Source organism: Mytilus californianus, unplaced genomic scaffold, assembly GCF_021869535.1.
Source record: "Mytilus californianus isolate M0D057914Y unplaced genomic scaffold, xbMytCali1.0.p SCAF_1, whole genome shotgun sequence".
Classification (NCBI taxonomy): Eukaryota; Metazoa; Mollusca; class Bivalvia; order Mytilida; family Mytilidae; genus Mytilus; species Mytilus californianus.
Genome location: NW_026262581.1, coordinates 35903548 through 35924981, shown reverse-complemented (window position 1 = coordinate 35924981; position 21434 = coordinate 35903548). Strand labels below are relative to the sequence as shown.

Here is a 21434-nt window from a genome sequence, read left to right as displayed (position 1 = left end):
TTTACAAATTGCCATTTTGCACCACCTATTATGAATGATTGTCCAATAGAATATTCTGGTTTTCTGTAGTAAAACAACTGAAATATCATGGTGATGTTCAGTTGACATATTTCTCAGCTAGGTACAATTTGGCAATACGTTACTTTGCAGTAGTGTCTTTAATTTAATGATCCATTGTCGAGTGGCTGTCTCATGACCTTTACACAATTACTTGGTTAATGTACTGCAATTAAAGCACATTTTCTTTGAAATCATGAGGTCGCAAGAAAAATAAATGGAGAATGTGTCCATGGGACACAGATGATGCCCCTGCTTGCATATAACGTTATAAAGGGACATAACTCAAGAACGGTAAAAGTGACGCTACCCAAATTCATACTTGATCTGAATTTTGTGGTTATAAGCATTGTGTATAAGTTTCATAACATTTGGTTGAGGCAAACTAAAGTTAGAGAACGGAAACCAATTTGTGGGACGTACGGACGGACGTACAGACGGTCAAGGGTAAAACTTAATGCCCCCTCCACTACGGCGGGGGCATAAAAAAAAGAAACAAGCATTATAACCCAGTATATTATTTATTGTCTCTGATGAAGACATTACACAATAGAGAAAGATAGGTAATCATGAAATGCACCGGTTACTACATACACTCCCTAGTAGTAAATACTGTTTGAATACAGATTTTCCTGAGAAAGAAAAAATATAACTATTTCAGATGTAACATACTTGGTGTATAATGCAGTAAAAGAGATTACATAACTATTGCTGAAGAGGAAACTATTATTTGTTATTTAAAAATACCCTACCAATTTTCTCAGTAGTTTAAAAATAAATGACCGCATCATTTAAAACATGCATTATAAATTTATCTAATTAAAATGCCCTTGCACACACAGCTATCTGATAACTGAGATATTGATATTTTTACTACATTTCTAATTATTTGTATAATTTTCTAGCTGACCTGATAAAAAGGGATACATACTTTCAACTCCTTGTAATAATTGTTACATAACAGACACAACTTGTAATAAATACTTGCATAGATTTATTAGGACTACCTTGTAAAATCTAAATATGAAATCAAAATCATAAAAATATTTATTTATATGACTTTATCAAATGTCTACTTTCTGCATCTTTTAGATATTTTAATATTTAAAGTTATATAAGCTGTTTTACAAACTAATTCTTCTTAATCAGTTTCAATTTCAATCTACTTTATTATTACACCCTTTAAACAGTTTACCTTATTTTTACTATGCATGTGGCTGAAATATTGCATGCTTGTCATTATATGATGACTAACAATAGTTCTTTTTTTAACCAAATTGCCCATAAACATCTTAATTTGTAGCAGTTGTTTTAGATAGTTAACCAATTGTGTTATGAGATGTGTCTTCCTGTTTTTTATGTAGTTTGACTTTTGTGACTGTTGTATAAGGTCTTCTGTGAAATGTCCATCAAATCTATTCATCACAAAAGCATGATTTATAGAGGATGCTACAGAAAGTCATATTCCAAGAATACAGTATACAACAGCAAAGTTACTGTACATTAAAACCAAGAGCACTATTCATTTACTGCAAGTAAGAACTGCTCCATGAACAAGACTTTGAAGGTATAATCCAACATTAGAAAGATAAAAAATTTTGTCACTTTTTTGTTCATTATTTTTATCAAGTTACAATGTTATGGTTTGAGAAAAATACTTTCTGATTCTTAAACTGATATACTTTTAATAATGTCAAAAGATAAAAAGTTGGGAAAAAAATTACCAATATAACTAAGCAAGTTAAATTGTGACCTAAAAACATATGAAAAAATACACAAATGATCTTACTACTTGTTTACATTTATTCCATAATATAGACCTTAGATCCTAGTTTTATTTTATAGAAATTCCCATAAAGCTTTGGTCGTCTTTCAAAAATGTTTAAAAGCAACGTGCAAAAAATTCCTTCAAGAATAAAATAATACTTTGGAATCTTAATTCATTATATTATTTATGCAAGTTCATAAAACATCATGACAGGTTAAGGGAATGTTTGTGTTTACATTTTTAATCTCAATGAATACAATTTTTTGTTAAGCTAAATTATTTGAGAGTTTGTTTTCAGGAGAATAGAAACAATTGTACATGTGAAAGAAACAAACAGATTGCAAATTCAACAAAAAAACAAAAAATGACTAGAAAGATGAAAGAACAGAGAAAAAGAGGTATGTAAAATTGATGTGCAAGAATAACACTGGTGAGAAAAGTGAACATATGTTGTATGAAATGATTTCAAAATCTTGAAGTCCAACACATTCTACCAAATTAGCATTGGCCTAATGAACCATGTTTTAAATACATTTAGGTATTAAGCAAACTAGTTGCAAATTTTAGGTTTTCTTTTGCAAAGGAATTTTTATAAAAAAAAAAGAACTTAACAATATAGCATGAAAGTGTTACGAAATCAAACCTGATAGTTTTAATGTACCACATCAGATTTACATCAACATTTAAAAGACAATGTCATTTCAGTTTTACTGTATTTTTTTAAAAGCATAAATCTATTGAAATGTAAAAAAATTTAAAAGATCATTTTCTTTATTTGATGATTTTTTTTTCATATTTTTTTTATATTTTATTCTCTTTTATCCTTTTGTTTTGTTTTACATTTAAAACTTCAAGCTGTTATTAGTACACGTCCAATAACTACAATAACAGATCAGCGTGTTGGTTTGGTTTGTAAAACAGACATATCAAACATAAAAAAATAAATATATTTAACAGAGTATGAACAAATGAAAACATCTGTTGCTTTTGAAATTGATTAAATCAATGATATAACAATAAAGATAACAGTGCTCAGACTATCATCTCTTTACTTCTTAGGAAATGATTGTCCCATTAAAAAGAAAACAAACAAAATATGAAATGAAATGAAAAATGAAAGAAAACAAACAAAATATGAAAAATGATTAACCAGCATATATATTTATATATAATATGCTAAATACATGCTGTAGATTTTCCTTCAATATTCCTAAAAGAACTAAACAAAATTTGATTTGAAAAAAAAAACCCTGTCAGCATGTTAATTTCCAAAAATAGAAGGTTCCAATTTAATTTTTACAGAGATAATAGAGGGGAAATCATTCTTTGGTGGATAAATACATCTTATTGACAGAAATTTATAATTCTTTTGGACATTATTTTCAGAAAATAAAAACAAAATGGGGGTACCCTTCTTGATTTCTTGATAATTCACCAAAGAAAAGTGTAAAACCTTTTTGACTTGCTGTAAAATCCAGTTTTTACCTCCCCTTAAATAGAAGGTTCCAATTTAATTTTTACACAGATAATAAAGGGTAAATATCAATCAAATTTATTGAAAGCCATTGTACTTCTAAAATAATAAATTCTATTTTATTTAAATGTTTGCAAATTTCAAATCTTATGATAAAATGACTGATGATACAAGGTATTGGCTTTTAAATGCTCTGTTTAAAAGTGTCTATCTACAGTAAAATCAGAAAATAGGACAGGTTAGAAAAAAATAACAGTTCAATCATATCTTAAAACTTTTAAATACTGAACATGAATTAATCCAATCTTTTAGTATAAAGGCCAAAAATGCTAGAAATAGCTTTTACTAGATTTGCAAAACGAACAGTGCATCTACATGTACCAAAAGGTTTTTTTTTGGGGTGGGGGGGCTGGAAATATGAAACAAGTTTATACTTTGTAAATGTAAAATTATATTTTGCTGCCAACATTCTAGAGATAAAAAATATTAGAGATGATATTACAATGAAATGGGAATAGTCTATCAACAGTTAAACTGGGAAAATATTGTATTGCTTAATCATAATTTATCTTAAAAAGTCTTTCATAAATAGAATCATAATATAATATTACGTTTTATCCGTAGAATGACTTCAGAAGTTCATTTCTATGAAAAAAGATGTATGTACAATGTATTTACAGAATTTAATGAATAGTCAAAAGACTTAAACAGTAAAATATACATTAACAACTAACATTTATACAACAAGGACCAGAATGTACAAAAATACATGAACACAATCTTGTAAAATAAAAAATGTCATGCTTAATTTACCAATACTGAAACATAGAGTGAGAAACCAGTGAGATGATACATTGTTCACTTATTTCCCATATAAAATTATGACCCAAAATCAATGTTCTCCAATTTCACAAAAAAATGACATACAGAAAAACTAAAAAATATAATGCTAAATAACTAATAAGATTTTATGGAAGTATTTATAACAATACTTTAAGAAAGAATGTTTTTTTGCAACTAATATAAATCAACGAATCCCTATAAACTACCATGGGTCTTAATATTTCTGTGAAGTTAAATCTAATTTTGTATTTGTTTTAACTGGTGAGTAATCAGATATTTTGAAATAATATTTCACAACTATTTTACTTCTCAATAACATGTTGCAAGGGATAATTAAAACAACCTAATAAAATATTCAGTATAAATATAAAATAGAACTAACAAACAGTTTTTTGGTCCTTCCGACTGTATGAATTGATGAATGATTTTTTACATTGGTGATAATATTAACTGAATAATTATCTGATGATAACACACATCTTATTTTTCTGTCTACAGACATTGTCAACAAGATTAATATTTTAAAAAATACTCAGAATATACGATGGTCCTTTAATAATAAAAAAAATGCTTCTGATTGAAATGTACAATATGTAGTTAAGCACTAACTCCAGTTATATTTTCTCAAACATAGCTCTTCGTTGAAGCTGTGTTGTATTGCCTATTATTGCACATCAAACAAAACTTTTAAAACAAATTTATATGAAATCTACAATGCTTGATGCACTTGACTGTGGTAAAATTTTATACATTAAAATTATGCATATGAAGCACTGCATTCTGTTTTTAAATTAAAACTGCCCTATAAGCTATGATTTCCAGATCTAAATATCTGCTAATTAAAATCAAAATTGTAACACTTCAAATCCGCATGTCATCTGAATGGTCCAAAACAAGTTAACAATTAAAAGCTCTAAAAATAACAACAACATACAAACACAACATGTAAAGCACTAGAATAATAGAAGTTCTTAACAAAACATTTTTTGATTAAAACTTTCCTGACACTTTTTACAAAAGATGTCCTATTCAGTTTAGATTTTTACAACCTTCAGATTTCCTTTTTTATAATTGAGAGTTGTCCCCCTTGTGTATAAGGCTGACATTGTAAATCAAATCTAGTTAAAACAAAAAAAGTCTTAAAAAATCTTCGATCACTTTCTTGTTTATGTACTAAATTAAAGCAGAACATTTACTACAATAGATTGTTCCTATCAATAATAATTTTTTACAACTGTTACGGTCCTGTTCTCTAAGATGCTATATGACTTGAAGCTGCTGACATTGAATCTTGTGCCTTCTGAAGCAAACTTGAAAATATTTCATGATTTGTAGGTACATGTGATGTGTCTTTCGGAGAGTGCACAGAAGTCTGATCCTCAGTTTTCACTTCAATCATTTCTTGTGAGATACTGTCTATTTCACTGTCAATCATATCTTCATCTTTATGAATCCCATCACCCAGATGACCTTCATTGTCATTTTCATTGTAAGCATCATCTTGAGCCTCTTCTTTCATCATCATTTGATATTCTTCCCTGAAAGATAAATATAACAACATTCCAATAATAATTTGAATAATAAAAAACAAAATCAAATCAAATATCATTTTCTAGTTCTGCAAATATGCACCATGAGGTGAAAATAATGTGGAATTCAGGGAATTATTTTTATTTTTTGGGGGTTCAAAAGTCAGAAAATATTTCATCTTTAACCTAGTCCATGTCCTGTAGTATCCACATTGTTTTAAAGGAAGTTTGACATTTGTTCTCACTCCATGGACAAAGTGACAACGATCAATGCAAACCTTTTCAAAACAGATAAATTCTACCATTTTCTTTTCAAGACAGATAAATTCTACCATTTAATTTTAACTTGTTTTAAATTTCTCATCCTTAACAAATCCTTCAAGATGTCTTTTCGTTTTTTTTTTCATTTGTTGGGTTCGTGTTTTCTTAAATAATGAGGATAAGAAATGGCTATTCATAATATGAAAAATATTAAGATTGACCCATTTCACCACTTCCTTTTCAGTAAATTGTAATTTTAAGAATGCCTTTAAAAAAAATCCTTACAAATGTCTTTTGGTTTTTTGTATCATTTGATTGCTATCTCATTGATGTATACCCAACACCTGTTTCGCTTTTTTTACTTCTTATAATTCCTGAAGGCAAACTTACTCAGCAGATCGTGACATTAATTTACTAATTGATTTATGGAAAACAAATAATTAGTAATCTCAAATTTAAGAATCTTTCCCTTATAAGGAAGTGTCAAACAAAATCATTTTTTCTAATTAAAACAGCACATAATAAATATGTATTTCATTGTAATAAACAAATTACCAAATTCATAGGTGCAGAAAAAATAATATTAGTTGACATATTAATTGGTAATATAAAATATTTTTGACATATCTAATCAATCTTTTATCGATACATGTGAATGTTTATATTATTTTATAACATATGCATGAGAAGAATTTCAATTTTGAAGAAAAAAATTTAATGTTGAAATAAATTAGACTTGTATGTCACTAGGATTGTTAGATTTTACCTTGTTTCACCAGATGCGTGTAGATTTTAACTTGTTTTAGATGTGTGTAGATTTTGACTTGTTTCACCAGATGTGTGTATATTTTATCTTGTTTTAACAAGATGTGTGCTTTTGACCACACTAGTGTATTTGTGTTTTTAATATATCATGTTTTCTTCATAAGTTGCAAATGAGGAGGTGTATAAAAAAGATGTTATATGATTACCAATGAGACAACTATCCACCAGAGACAAAAAGATGTGGTATGATTACCAATGAGACAACTATCCACCAGAGACAAAAAGATGTGGTATGATTACCAATGAGACAACTATCCACCAGAAACAAAAAGATGTGGTATGATTACCAATGAGACAACTATCCACCAGAGACAAAAAGATGTGGTATGATTACCAATGAGACAACTATCCACGAGAGACAAAAAGATGTGGTATGATTACTAATGAGACAACTATCCACCAGAGACAAAATGATGTGGTATGATTACCAATGAGACACCTATCATCCAGAGATAAAAAGATGTGGTATGATAACCAATGAGACAATTATCCACCAGAGACAAAAAGATGTGCAGGTAAGCAACTATAGGTCACCGTGCAGCCTTCAACAATGAAATAACATTAAAAAAATTATTTTCAATTTTGGTGGATAGTTGTCTCTTTGGCAATCATACCACATCTCCTTATTTTTATATCTGTGCTAAGATTCAAGTTGATGTGACCACTAATTCATGGTTAACAATTGTAAACAAAATTTTAACTTGAGACAGGACAGACATCCCCCCCCCCCAAACCAACCTGTAAAAAAAAACACAAAAAAAACAGGAAAGTCATAAATACTTGCATCTAGTTTTTTTTTCTTGGTATATCCTACTTGATATAATAAATATATGCATTACATTCTGAATTTAAACTGAACAGGTTTAGTTCAACATCCTTCAATTAAAAATTAAAATCTAGCTTACCTAGAAGGAAAATCAAATTTTGAAAGGCTTTCTGAACTGTCATTTCTGTTTGACTTCATAGAAAGATCTTCAGCTCCGTCTAATGATGATTCACCATTGGAATAATTCTGATTGTTCATAAAATGAATATTAGCTTGCTCTATTGCTGCCTGTCAACAGAAAAAAGTTAAGGCATTTCTACTGATCAGAAATGTGTGAACAAAAACAGGTGTATATGGATTTACATTCAAAGAACATTGTAGATTAAAAAATAATAATATTTGAAAGTTAAAAAAAGGTGTCTCTTTATTTAAAACAAAATCAGTTGCCAGGAATGAATAGAGACATACATTAATAGCTGTCTTCATATTTTGATATAAATATCAGTCAGTGAACATAGAAAATAAGGGAGTTAACTCAATACAAGTTATTTACAATTTTAAAGAGCAGTCTGGTCTATACAAAAAAAACATAGAAAAAAGGGAGTTCACTCAAAACAAGTTATTTACAATTTTAAGGGGCAGTCTGGTCTATACAAAAAAAAACATAGAAAACAAGGGAGTTCACTCAATACAAGTTATTTACAATTTTAAAGAGCAGTCTGGTCTATACAAAAAAAACAAGGGAGTTCACTCAATACAAGTTTATACTGTAAACCAATTAATTTTCATGAACGACTTATTTCGCAAGAAGAGAAATAACTCATATATAAATCATTGGGAACTTAAAACTACATCAAGAAATTGAGAAAATTGTGATAACTAATCACTGCTAAGAAGGACGGATGACATTGCATGACAAAGTATAAAGGCTGAATTTTAAGAACAGTTTCACCGAGCTCTCTTTATCTTTTTGTTCATGATAAAACAAGGAAAAGGAATAGCACATGCTTAGTTTATCTGCAATTCAAATAAAGCAAATTTGCATTGCTGTTACATTAAAATTGAATTGTTTGTAAAATAAAGGCTGTATCAACTGAATATAAGCTCATATGATTTATTTATAATATCAAATGATTCTTTTAGAGGATCAAATGATTTATTTATAATATCAAATGATTTTTTTAGAAGATCAAATGATTTATTTCAAACAAAATACTAATATATAAAACAGCTGTTTTAAGTAATTTTAAATGTCATAGGTGAAGGTTAAAGCAGTGTGTCAAACAAAATTATCATAAAAAACAGATTCAGAAGGTAAGGCCAGCTTTCAAAAATTGAAAAACAAATTTTGAAATGACATTATTGTTATTCATTATGAACTTTTGTGCGCTTTCTTTAAGAGCTTACTGTTGAATAAATTTTACATACAACTGCTCAATCTGTTTTTTCCCTACCATAGGCGATAATATAATGATGTTAATTGTATACCAATTTTTTGAATTATCATATTTGAAGAGGGATTATGACCTCACTTATTTTTAATTAAAATCAGCAATCAACTTACCCTAAGACTTGCATTTAGACTATCTCCAAAAACTGAAGGATCAGATCCAGGACTTGGTATCTCTCTCATTCCCATACTCCTAAAAGGAAAATAATCAAATCCTCTCAAATTACAAGTATTTATTTATTTACTAGACACAAGTCCCTTACCATTTAATATAAAAGATGTGCAGTGAATTCTTTAAAGATCTTGACTCGATAAACCATATCTCCAGTTTGTCTACCATAGAAGGAAATGAAACTTTTCTAACTTATTTCAGCAACACAACAGAATTTGTTTGACAAAGACCAAAAGTGATCATTTGCAAAAGTAAGGTCAATCTTGGTAAATTCTCAGAACTTGAGATTGACGTAATTTACCCTATTTTATACTGAAGAGTGGACTAAAAGATAACAACAATCTGAGAAGTCATAGATAATAAATCTTGGAAAGTAGAAATTTTTTGAGGATAAATATTTTCTCTTAATTAAATAATGCTAATAGGAAAAGAACAGAGATTACAGTTTTCAAAAGACAGAGAAAAAATGTATCCTCCTAAAGAAAAATGGTCCTTATGGAATTCCCAGTTTCTACTGCTCAAACCAAAATCTGGGTAATAAAAACTATGACTAAACTGTAATAACAATATACTGAAGAATGATTTTGTGGCAGTGAACTTACAGTTCAATAGAGGGTTTTCTAGGTCGACCACGACTGAGGTGTTTATGATTTATAAATTCAATGTCATCCACTAACCAGAAAGATTCATTATCTTCCTCAAATCTTACAAAACATTTATGTAGAGACAAGTTGGTTCTTATAGCATTCTGTTTAGCAAGGACGAAATGTAAAAAGCATTTTTGAGCATTTTGAAATACTTTGAACAGCATTAAAACTAATCTCACTTATTTGTACAACAAGACTTCTGCAGCTGGAACAACACTAAAACCAACACTTATACACAAATCAGTCAAATGCTGTATTTGAAATATGCACAATAACTTTTAAAGCTTTTAAGATGCAGAAGTAATCCAGTACACACTTAATAGAACATACTGCATTTGAAGCAACTAAAGAAAAAGGAATATGTTCTCAAATTTTTTTCTACTTATTCAATTAAATAAAATAAATAATAAAAGTATAATTTTGGAGTTCAGATGGACACTTATTTTAATCATATACTCAAAATTTTAATTTTGTAAAAACCTAACATGCAGTATGCTTCTATATGTCAATGAAAATTTCTTCAATATCACTTTCCAATTCAATTTTATCCTTAACTTGTCATATAAAGGTTTCATTTTACATGTTTATATAAAAGTAAAAAAAAAAAAAATCACAGCAATTGAAGAAATGTTCATATTTATGCAACAATTTAATCATGTAATAGATAAGCCATATATGGAGATTTTAATGACATACCCTCCCAATTTTTGAGGCCGTCTCTTGTAGAATTCTATTTCATCAACAGTCCAAACTGCTCCTTTAACATTCTCAACTCTCATAAAACATTTGTGAAGGCTAAGATTATGTCGAACAGCATTCTACCAACAAAACAGAAACCAAAAATTACTAGGCATTGGAGCATTCATGTTAAATTGAAATAAAATTATAAAAGCAATTGAAATAATACTCTTAAAGGGATACTTCGCAAAAAAATTAAAATGATTATGTATAAAAAACCACAATTTCAAAAATATTAAAGTTTAATTCTGCTAGATAAGAGATCACCATCAATTTTAAATTTAGAGTATCACTTCTCCGCGTGCGGCCATTTTGACATCATCCCTGAATAGAAACCACGATATATATCTATAAACCACAAAGGACCAAAATAAGCAGTAACCTAACGTAGCCGTAATTGAGTGTCGATATCTTGTCAAGCGTACGGTTGTTTGACCCGACAAGGAAAGCCTAAACAGTTTCCCGGGTCAGAAAACAGGATTATAATAGACATGGTTGTGCATGCAACCTTTCCTAACTAACTTGATACGGAAAATGTAATTATATATAATTTTTTTGGAATAACTAGTACTATGGTCTGTCATTTTAAAACAGTTTTTTAACTAAGTTTTTGAAACAAGAAATTTTAATGGAAATTAGTTAAAAAGTTCAAAGTGATAAATTAAGTGTTCCGTGTAAAAATGTTTTCGAAAATCTAGTGTGTTCATAATTCATTTATGTAATAATCTTATTTAAATAAATTCGGACCTTCCCTTATCTGATCACCAGCATGGCTAAAGGAATTGTTCCCAGAGGTATTGTGAGTTGACACGTCCAGGTATTCAAGCGATTTCCTGTCGGGCTTTAAAACTCTTATTACACAATTACATAAAGCAAGTTCGTGCATCACTTCACCTCTGGGGGTATTGAGAAGTGTACACGGCCGATAACTTGTAACTTTCCATTTTGAAACTATCAGGTGAATATACATCATTGTCTTGCATGTTCGATAGTGATATGCTAGTCTTTACTAAACCATAGATATAATAGCCATTATATATATGACTAAACTCATACGCTTGTTTATAAACAACATTTATGGTGTACAGAATATTTATGAAAATCTAAATAATTCCCAAAAAAGATTTGATAAAATAAAAATATATTTACATATTTTCGAAACGTAAATTGGGGAAAATGTAAGTAATTACTCGTTGTCAATAATTATGGACATTTTGAAACGTACAAATATTGATTTAACAAAATGTTCGCACTTGTCGATCATTGGATTATACGCCTAGATAGAAGGTTACGGAACTATAGATAGTCGCAATTTAGAATATATACATGTATATTGAATATACGAGAGAAACATTCAAAACCAATCTGATTTAAATACAGGTCGATATCTAACTTGCTTTGGTTCATCGAAGTTATGCACATAGTAAAATCACAGATTTTTATTTCAATTAGATTATTTTGAACAGTTTAAGAAAGTCGTCATCATCTCAATGTTTGTGTATTATGTATAATAATGTAATAATGTGAACATGGTTCTATCATACCGGTAGTACCTCATGTCAATTTTCCTGTTCCGACTTGCATGTAATATATATGCCACTGGTCGTACACTAATGATCCCCAAAAAGATTATTTGAAGAAATAAAGAAACTTCACTCCGAATAGACTGATAGTAGATGTATTAACGTCTGATCAGCTAGAGGGTTGATTAATTTATTTAGTTAGCTTAAAAGGGAGGGGGGATAAACCATTCCTAATATTGCACTTATGCATAAAATATTAAATGAGAGTAATATATTATAATCATATCAGAAATCCTTTAAATATAAATCGTGCATTTTAATTTTGAAAGTTGCACGGCTGATCACTTTACTTTCTTAATTATTAGTTGGTTAATACTACGCCAAAAGTCGTTGATGCGCTTTAAATCGCGTTATTAGATGATTAACGAACAAGACTTACAATGAAATTTATTCACTCCCGGCATGCAAAAAGACTTAAACTATGTCACATAAGTCAGGAAGTTGGAATAAATTAAATTATTAATTCCCAATTTTCTTCTTTATTAGTGTTCATATCCAGATAAAACTTGGTAAATATGTTTTTTATGGTATTATGAACATAATAAGATGAAAAGTAAAAAATCACGAATTTTCCCTTTAAAGAATATGAAAAAATTTAAATATAAGCTTGATATAAATAGTACAAAAGGCAACAAAAATATTTGTTTCAAAATTTTAGTGGAATAAAACAAATAAATAAAATGCTTCAAAAGTTGAGAGCAAAGCAAAACGTTACTTCAGTGATAAATATAGTTTTGTGAAATATTATTTTCGTTTACTTTTATTTTTTTTTTATGAGTAGAAGAGTCATATGCATCATTACCTATAACACACGCATAAGGATAACCTATTTTTCTCCTTCTAAAGTTATAGTAGAAACATTTTGACTTCGGAAAACAGCATTCTTTGATTCATTGAGAATGCTTTGTGTGTCACAAGTAAAATCTTGTCATTTAAAACAAATTTTAGGAAATATACAACTCATAACCTAACAAATCTACTTAAATCAATCGTAAAACTTCATTGGTGAATTCAATTTCTTCCATTCATTGCTCACTGCGGTGCAATAAATTCAATACCCGATTAATTATATCAATTTCTTGCAGCAATCGTCTTGGACATCCACCTTACAAATCTTTAATGAATCTTTATCTCTATTTTTTCTACATATTTTTTTATTTCTTATTTTCATATATTAGTGTGTCCATCCTTTCAAAATTTCACCAAACATATATGGTATAAAAATTCGTAAGGGTTCCGCGGAACCCAGTGTCTCGCCTACTTTTTCTGTTAATCGCAGGCTCAACAAAAATGAGGAAGTAAATCAATAAAAATATTCCTCTTGATACTATCTTTTGATTGTAAGAAGCTTCTGTCCAAGTTTTGTAAAAATCCAGGATAGTTTATGAATCTAATAAATGTTTAAAAACTTTAACTGCAGACTGAATGTAATGTTAACTGGAAGAAAACAAAATTTCCTTCTAGATACTAGCATTTGATCATAAACAAGCTTCTGTCCAAGTTTGGTACAAATCCAAAATAGTATAAGAAAGTTATTAAAATTTTAAAAACTTTAACCACAGAGTGAATGAGTTGTTTCCTGGCAGAAAATCTAAGTCCATTTAAAAGTAAAATACTGAAAAAATGGATTTATTTTTTTCCAAATTTCCTTTTAGATACTAGCTTTCGATCATAAACAAGCTTCTGTCCAAGTTTGGTACAAATCCAAAATAGTATAAGAAAGTTATTAAAATTTTAAAAACTTTAACCACAGAGTAAATGTGTTGTTTCCTGGCAGAAAATGTAAGTCCATTTAAAAGTAAAATAAGGAAAAAAAGGATTTTTTTTTTTACAAAATTTACTTCTGGATACTATCTTATGATCATAAACAAGCTTCTGTCCAAGTTTGGTAGAAACCCAGGATAGTTTAAGAAAGTTATTAAAATTTCAAAAACTTTAACCACAGAGTGAATATTTGTGGACGCCGCCGACGACAACGACGACGACAACGCCGATGGAATGTAGGATCGCTATGTCTTGCTTTTTCGACTAAAGTCGAAGGCTTGACAAAAAGCACTCTATCAGTTTCCATAAGATTCAAACTATAATAGCCTAAAACATTAAAAAAAAATAAGAATTTATCTTATTGCGGGCTAACTGTTTTTCAGTATCTTATTCGATCTCAATAATATATTTAACATACCTTCCATGTGGCTTCATTTCGTCTAAAATATGAAAATGTATTTTGGAACCACTGATAGATTTCATTTAACGTCAGCTGTTTATGTTGAGATTCTATAATAGCCTAAAACATTAAAAAAAAAAAAGAATTATCTCCCTTAGATCATATCATGTTGTAGAGTGTTCTATTTCAATAGATTACTTTTAACTGCATCTCACAGCCAGAAAAAAGGTAACTTTCAAGATGCATGCCTAATGCAGCAAATTGATAAAATGTTAGCAACCCTTGTCTGTTGTCTGATTTATTTGGAATTAACAAAACAAGTATAAACTAAATAAAATGTAAAAATGTTTGCCAAAATTAAATAGCAAGACTTACCTGTCTTATTAAAGAGGCATATGTAAAAGGTGGGCGGACATCTGTATTCTTGTAAAATTCTCGGTTTCTTTGGATTTCTAAAAATATATTAATATGCATCTTTTCAAAATGAAGAACTGTAAAATCATACCTAACTTCTCATGCAATTCTATTACCATCAATTTATTTATAAAAAATTATACAAAATTTTGTTTTAAAAGTAACATGTTGAATCCTCTAAAAAAAATTATGCAAAATTGTGGCTGCATATTCCGAAAATTTTGTGATGTTTTTATAAATTTAAATATTTGACAGGATTAATTAGTAGGGCATCAATTATAACTGACATTTTAAATTTTGATTACATTTATTATTAGCAGTATTTCCTAAAATAGTATCGATTAAAGTCTCACATTATGGTCAACTGATCAAATATCGTAATAATAAATGCACAATTATTTTTGAATTCACAGTAAATATTTCAGGGTTCACCACAGAATGAAAATCAATTCAAGATGTCATCAATTCTGAGAGGATGTGTTGCGTTTGCATCCCTTCTTGGACATAACGTCAATATTTTTCTAGGAGTTACATTTGTGGTTTGACATACATAAATACATGAAGAAAACATTTTTACTTTCACTTTCTATTTCAGTATACAAATAAAAATATAACAAAATAAAGATTAAAACAAATTAGTTGTTTTTCTTCAGAAGATACATATTGTATGTTTTTGTTTTGACTGTTATGTCTCAAAACAGGGACTAATGGGACTATTATAATGAATACTCAAAAGAAAGTATTAGGTCAGAAGTGTGAAGACATATCTTGAGTAGGTATTTCAATAACTAGGAAAAATTATAATTGAGTAATCTTTCTGGTATTCCTATATGCTCCTACTTCACTGGAGGATAATACACAGTAGAACTAAATACAATCAATGGCAGCTGTTATGTTATTTCACTATCAAAAGTGAGGGCAGGCAAAGACAAAAATTCTGAATTTAACATTTTTAATGGAATTCAAGTAAAATGATGTTTTTTATAAGTTCATTACAATTTTCGTCTTTCTGTCAAGTCACTTTTCATCATGAAACTATGATAAACGTGGTAAACTGTGTGGTCGTTTGTCGAAATGACAAATGCTGACTGACCGATGCTTTTTGTATGAATTAATTTTGATGATCAGTAATGACCCATAGTATAAGTCGATTGCCTGTTACAACAATTTATGACAACTGTTATGACTGTTAAATGCCTTGGGGTTGTAAACTTGTCAAACTTTTTAAACTGCTTTAAATGTGATCTTTTTTTTAAGCATGGTGGACAATAAATTAAGCGTGGTGCATGAAAATAAAAGGTGGTGAAGGGAAATTCAAGCATGGCGCACCACCACGCTACAAAAGGTCATGGTGATCCCTGTATTAATTTTTCATTTTAAAATCACTTTCTGAGGTGGGGTACACAGAGTAAGGACATATTGTTATCTATGCTTGAAGAATTTAAAGAAAACTTGAAAGATTTAACTTTAAAAGCAATGAATTACCTGCTGATATTGGTAAATTACATTTATCTGACACTCGTCGTCTCATTGGACCAATACTGGTAGGAGTAGAAGGCTGTGACATGGAATGGGACTGAGGAGTGGGCGGTTTTGATATCGATGTATGTCCCAGCTGTGGAGGGATCACGATCGGCAATGAGATTGGGTGGGATACCAATGACACTGGAGTAGGTGGTGCTGATGCAGACATGTGTAAACTAGGTAGGATCTTTGTTGGACTCGTTATCACTGATGTCATCTTTGGAGGGCTTGGCACTGATAAGCTTGAAAGTGTCGATGTTGATTGTGGAGATGTAGGCATTTCTGTTGCTGCTGTGCTGATAATTACTGGAGCCCTCTGTAAAATGACAAATACATGTATTTTTAAATTACTAAGATATGGAAAGCAAATTTGAATAAAGCACCATAAAAACCAGTTTGAAGGTAACTTGCATGATTGTAAGACAAAGTTGTGTCTGTTATTGAATATTTTTTCATAAAGAAACCAAAACTTACCAAATCTAGGCAAACAAGGTTAGTCATGAAGATAAATATTTAGTTACAAGTTTTCTATTTAACTAAAAAAAATATAAAGAAAATGAAATGAAATAAAATTAAATTAAATTAAAAATACCATACCGGCTTCTGAACTTCAGCCACAGTGCTATTTTTATCATTTGGTTTCATATGAAGATGTCTCATCATTTCTTGTAAGAGCTCTTTTTCTCTTGTTAACTGGAAAAAGGAAATCAGTATAATAGCTTTTATCATAAAAAAAAACATACCTTAAGCCATAAATAATAATACTCAAATTCCTGAAACCTACATGTCCACTTTAAATTTCTAAAATCACAAAATATAAACAGTCAACCTCATTTTTGGTTCAAAATAAAGATATTCTCATTTAATAATAACAACAAATTTTGTGGGCCCATTGCTTATTGGGCCCTATCAATTTCAATTCAGTTGTATTTTTTTTAATATCTGCCAATCAAAATTTCTTGAAACATATACATTTTATTAGTCATTAAACAGCATTTACTTCACTGTTAAGATTTTATTTTCAATGTTTAATTGCATAATTTATGGAGGAAACGAGTGAATCCTGAGCTAAATGAAATAAATGTCATGGGATGGATGGGCAGACATTTTTTGGTTCAGACTCCCATACTACCTTAAATAAAACTCATGTCTATACATCCAAACAAAACCTTCAGTCCTGAAGGGGCTCTGTTTAGACTTGATTCACTTCATAAGAAAGGCTGACTTTATAAAAGCCATCATACACCAAAAGATGATTTTGGCATATATTAAAGTACTGGCAAAAGCAAGTTAAAATGGCATTTATACTAACTGTTATGTATGACTGATTTTTGCATATTAATACAATGTACCATCTGACAACATAAATGTATTTAAAACATAATAGTGACGCATTATCAACTGCCATCTTCCACTAAAGAACTCCCCTTTCTTATTTTAAACAAATACATTTCTTGCACATTTCTGGTTGTAAAAGTGGTTATGGTCAAGAAGTAAATAATTAAAATTTACTGACCAATAAGAAATTGTTGATTGACTGTTGGTGGCTCAACACCCAATGGCAAATATTTCAGGCATATTAAGATCATATCAGAAAAGGAATATTACATGACTGTTTCATATGCTCTGTATTAGGGTAAGAGAACTTTTTAACAAATTTTGAAATGACAAACAATTTTAACATGTTGTTTTATGTGCTAGATCAATGGCAATAATTCTTATTTCTAGATTATAAATCTGACATATTTTTTTACCTCAAAAACATTTTAATATATTTAAGTACAAGATACCTTTGCACAACAATAAAAAAGAAATAAAGTTGGGATCCTTTCTATTGTCTCAGCCCTTTATTTGAGTAAAGTATGTAGATCCAAAGGAAAAACAATGCAATAAAGATTTTTTTTTATAGCATCAAACAACAAGCAACATTTATTTATCAACTTGATCCTTCTTAGACTTGTGTTTTCTTCCCACTCACAACGATTCCTATTGCAACAGATTTCTGTCATCTTCATAACACAGATATTTCATAAAAATCAATACTTCATCCCTGTTTATTTCTGTCTATATAAGTGCACCGTCCTACGCAATCAAGTCAACATACTGACCTAAATCCAATATTTTTTCCCCAATCATGTTGTTAACACCTTGTGACACTGTTAAAGCCAATACATTAATTCCATGTAATTATCACCTGTCTGTAGGTACAACATGTCATTACTGTATGTTTGAGCCATTAAATATTTTCCATTGCATAAATCACAATAAATATGGAAAATTGATGATATAAAATACTGGCTCATCTTTTCCCTTTTTTGTAAGTTGTAAATATACTAATTGCAATCACATATTTTCTTAATAGAAATACATGTAGCCAACATGATGAATTTACTTACTCTAAGGCAAGACAAATTGAAAGAATATAAATAAACAGCAGTCATATTTAAATCTTCAATGGAAATCAGAGGCAAAACACAAATATTGACTTCATTCATATCTTTTCTAGAATAATTTCTATAAAATAAGTCCATTATTATTTGAAAACATGATTAGAGTTAGATTATCAATCATGTAAGTACTTTTCCCTAATTCATTTCCAGAAATCTTAAATAATCTCTTCCAAAAATTTCTCATACTGACCTTTGGGTCTCTAGATTTAAGCAGGACAAGTGAAATTGAAATTTTTAGTTTTTTGGTAACAGATTGACAGGAGGACACATACACATCTCTAGCCTTTAAAATAAGCCAACAATTTTAATTCAGTACCAAAAGTGACAATTATCATGTCTTTACAATCCTGTGCAAATATTCTTTGAAAAAAAACATCACTTAAATTTATTTATAGAGTACTTTATTTGATTCTTGATTGGATAGATAATCCATTAAACTTACCGGTACTTCAAAAATGAAACGAAGAAATTCTCAAGTTTCTGGCCAGTATTTCTAAAGTTTTCACCGTGCAATGTATGTCAATGGTACAGAATAATATTTACAAGTAGAAGTGGAAAGAAACAATTGCATGTTAACAACATCCTCTTAATTCAAATGAGAACAATAAAGAAATATCAGGATGGAGCTACAATTGTAAACAAATTTCCTTTCTTTAATTAGAGGAAATACTTGAACTAAAGTAACTGATTCAGCAGGCTAAATAAGATGCAATGACCTAAATAGAATTTGGGGCATTCTGTTACAATACAAAAGTCATGTACTACTTAGACTATGAAAAACCTTGTATAAATTTTCTTGGATATGGTCATCTCTATTCTGATCATCATAGAAAGTTCAAAACGCTAGAATAAAATAAAAACAAGTAGTTGCACCCACGCAAGGTTGTCTATAATAAGTATTAAAACTGGATTTTAAAATTACGCATCCTAATTCGTCATTTCGTCAAGTAATCATCACTTATTATGCCAATTATGAAATCAGCAGATTAAACATATTGATATGTAAATTTTCAGAGCAAGTGATAATTATCTTGAAATTTTTATGTACTTCACAAAAACGTATTGGAGTATGTTTGCAAAAATGGTGAAACAATCAATCTTGTATTCCTAACCACACGATGATTTAGATCTTGTCATATTGTATTAAAACCTGTCTTTTGTTGATGACGTTGATCTCTAGATATCTTTTCTTTATTTTTTGTTGTTGGGTTTTTGTCTAATTGATGTATAACTAACATCTCATTTTTTCATAAAGAAATTGATCACTTTCATGAACATTTATGTAAAGTTCAGAGGTTTCTGTGGTTGTATTTCCTTTTTTAATTCATCCTACCTTACTGTGCCTGGATAATTGACTTCAAAATTGGTATGCATATCAACAATTACGAATCAGTAAGGAAATGTGAGACGAAAAAACAAAGTTCAGTTTACAAAGATAAAATGAAACTAATCTAGTCTCATCTGATAGTACAAAGAATTGACTTTTGCTTTTATAGAATATTTATACCTCTTATATCAGATGGATTTGATGATTTGATGATTGGTTATTACAATGTCAAAACAATGTATCCAATTTGATTTTTTTAAATATAAATATAAAGTAATTTTCAATGGTATCTGTAATATGCTTACATCATCATATATCAGGCTATTATCATTGGATATCCTATAACTATTGTTACAGAACTTTAAAGATAAATGGCTTTGCCCTTACTTTTTGCTCATTTTACATATGAATTATGCATTGACATATTTTTACAAAAACAAAAGCAACTGGTCATGATAAACAGAGCTGTGATGCCTATTTTTGGCTGTTAGCAAACAATTTTCCCTGAACCTTGACCTTTACTATTTTTAAATGACATTTTATACTTTAAGCTAATAAGAAAGATTTAAAGGACTGTAAAACAATTCTGGAAAGTTAAAGGCAATTCTAGAAATACTTATATTATGTATCAGAAGACATTTTTCAATTTATCCCATCATCAATAAAATTCTTTTTATTACTGTCATTTTGTAAGCAAAGATTATTTCCATCATTTTCAAAGGTAACATTCAGAAGCAGATACCACTAATCCTTTTTTATTTGAGATGCATTTAGAACTATGTAAGGTTGTAATCCAATATAAAATATTTAATTTAGCATCTGGAAACTGCCTTTCTCCACAATTTGTTATCTAATTTAAGTAGCTATGACCTTAACCTTTGAAGTGGTGACCTCAAAATCAGTAGGGTCATGGTCTCATATGTCCGTACGTATGTACGTAAGTACGGACAAGGGTAAAACTTAATGCCCCCTCCGCTACGACAGGGGCATAAAAATGTTAATAAGATATGAATATGACCACTGCTTTGTACTGGCCTAATACGCTAAGTCAGATTTTTAACCTGCTTGTTTACAGGAAGTCATGTCATCCTATCCTGACACATTATTGTGACTCCTAGCAGACCAATCTGCTCTACTCCTTAATGCCATGTGCTTGGCAGAGAGGTAAACCAGTACTACCTATGAATAACAACCAGATGCACATATTTGTATTAAATATGAATAACAACCAGATGTACATACCTGTATTGAATATAAATAATAATAATAATAATAATAATAATAATAAATTCTTTATTTAAAGAGGGTAAACACAGTTAGTTGCAACAAACTAATCTTCCCTGAGGCCCACACATACAAATAACAACTAGTCGATGAACATATCAATATTAAATATGAATAACAAGATGTACATACCTGTACTGAATATAAATAACAACCAG

The 21434-nt window shown here is 29.4% G+C and overlaps 1 protein-coding gene across 2 annotated transcripts in view; it reads right to left on the bottom strand.

Annotated features, from left to right (window-relative positions):
- Positions 1-559: 559 nt before the first annotated feature.
- Positions 560-21434, bottom strand: part of LOC127701838 (forkhead box protein P1-like) — a 60886-nt gene continuing 40011 nt past the window's right edge. For both annotated transcript variants that reach the window (XM_052205822.1, XM_052205814.1), the window contains 8 exons: positions 16813-16908; positions 16177-16531; positions 14653-14729; positions 14296-14397; positions 10489-10610; positions 9088-9166; positions 7663-7811; positions 560-5680 (listed from right to left, as the gene is read on the bottom strand). In XM_052205822.1, coding sequence (XP_052061782.1) covers positions 5395-5680; positions 7663-7811; positions 9088-9166; positions 10489-10610; positions 14296-14397; positions 14653-14729; positions 16177-16531; positions 16813-16908 — 1266 coding nt within the window. In that variant the 3' untranslated portion in view covers positions 560-5394. The remainder of the gene's footprint in view (positions 5681-7662; positions 7812-9087; positions 9167-10488; positions 10611-14295; positions 14398-14652; positions 14730-16176; positions 16532-16812; positions 16909-21434) is intronic.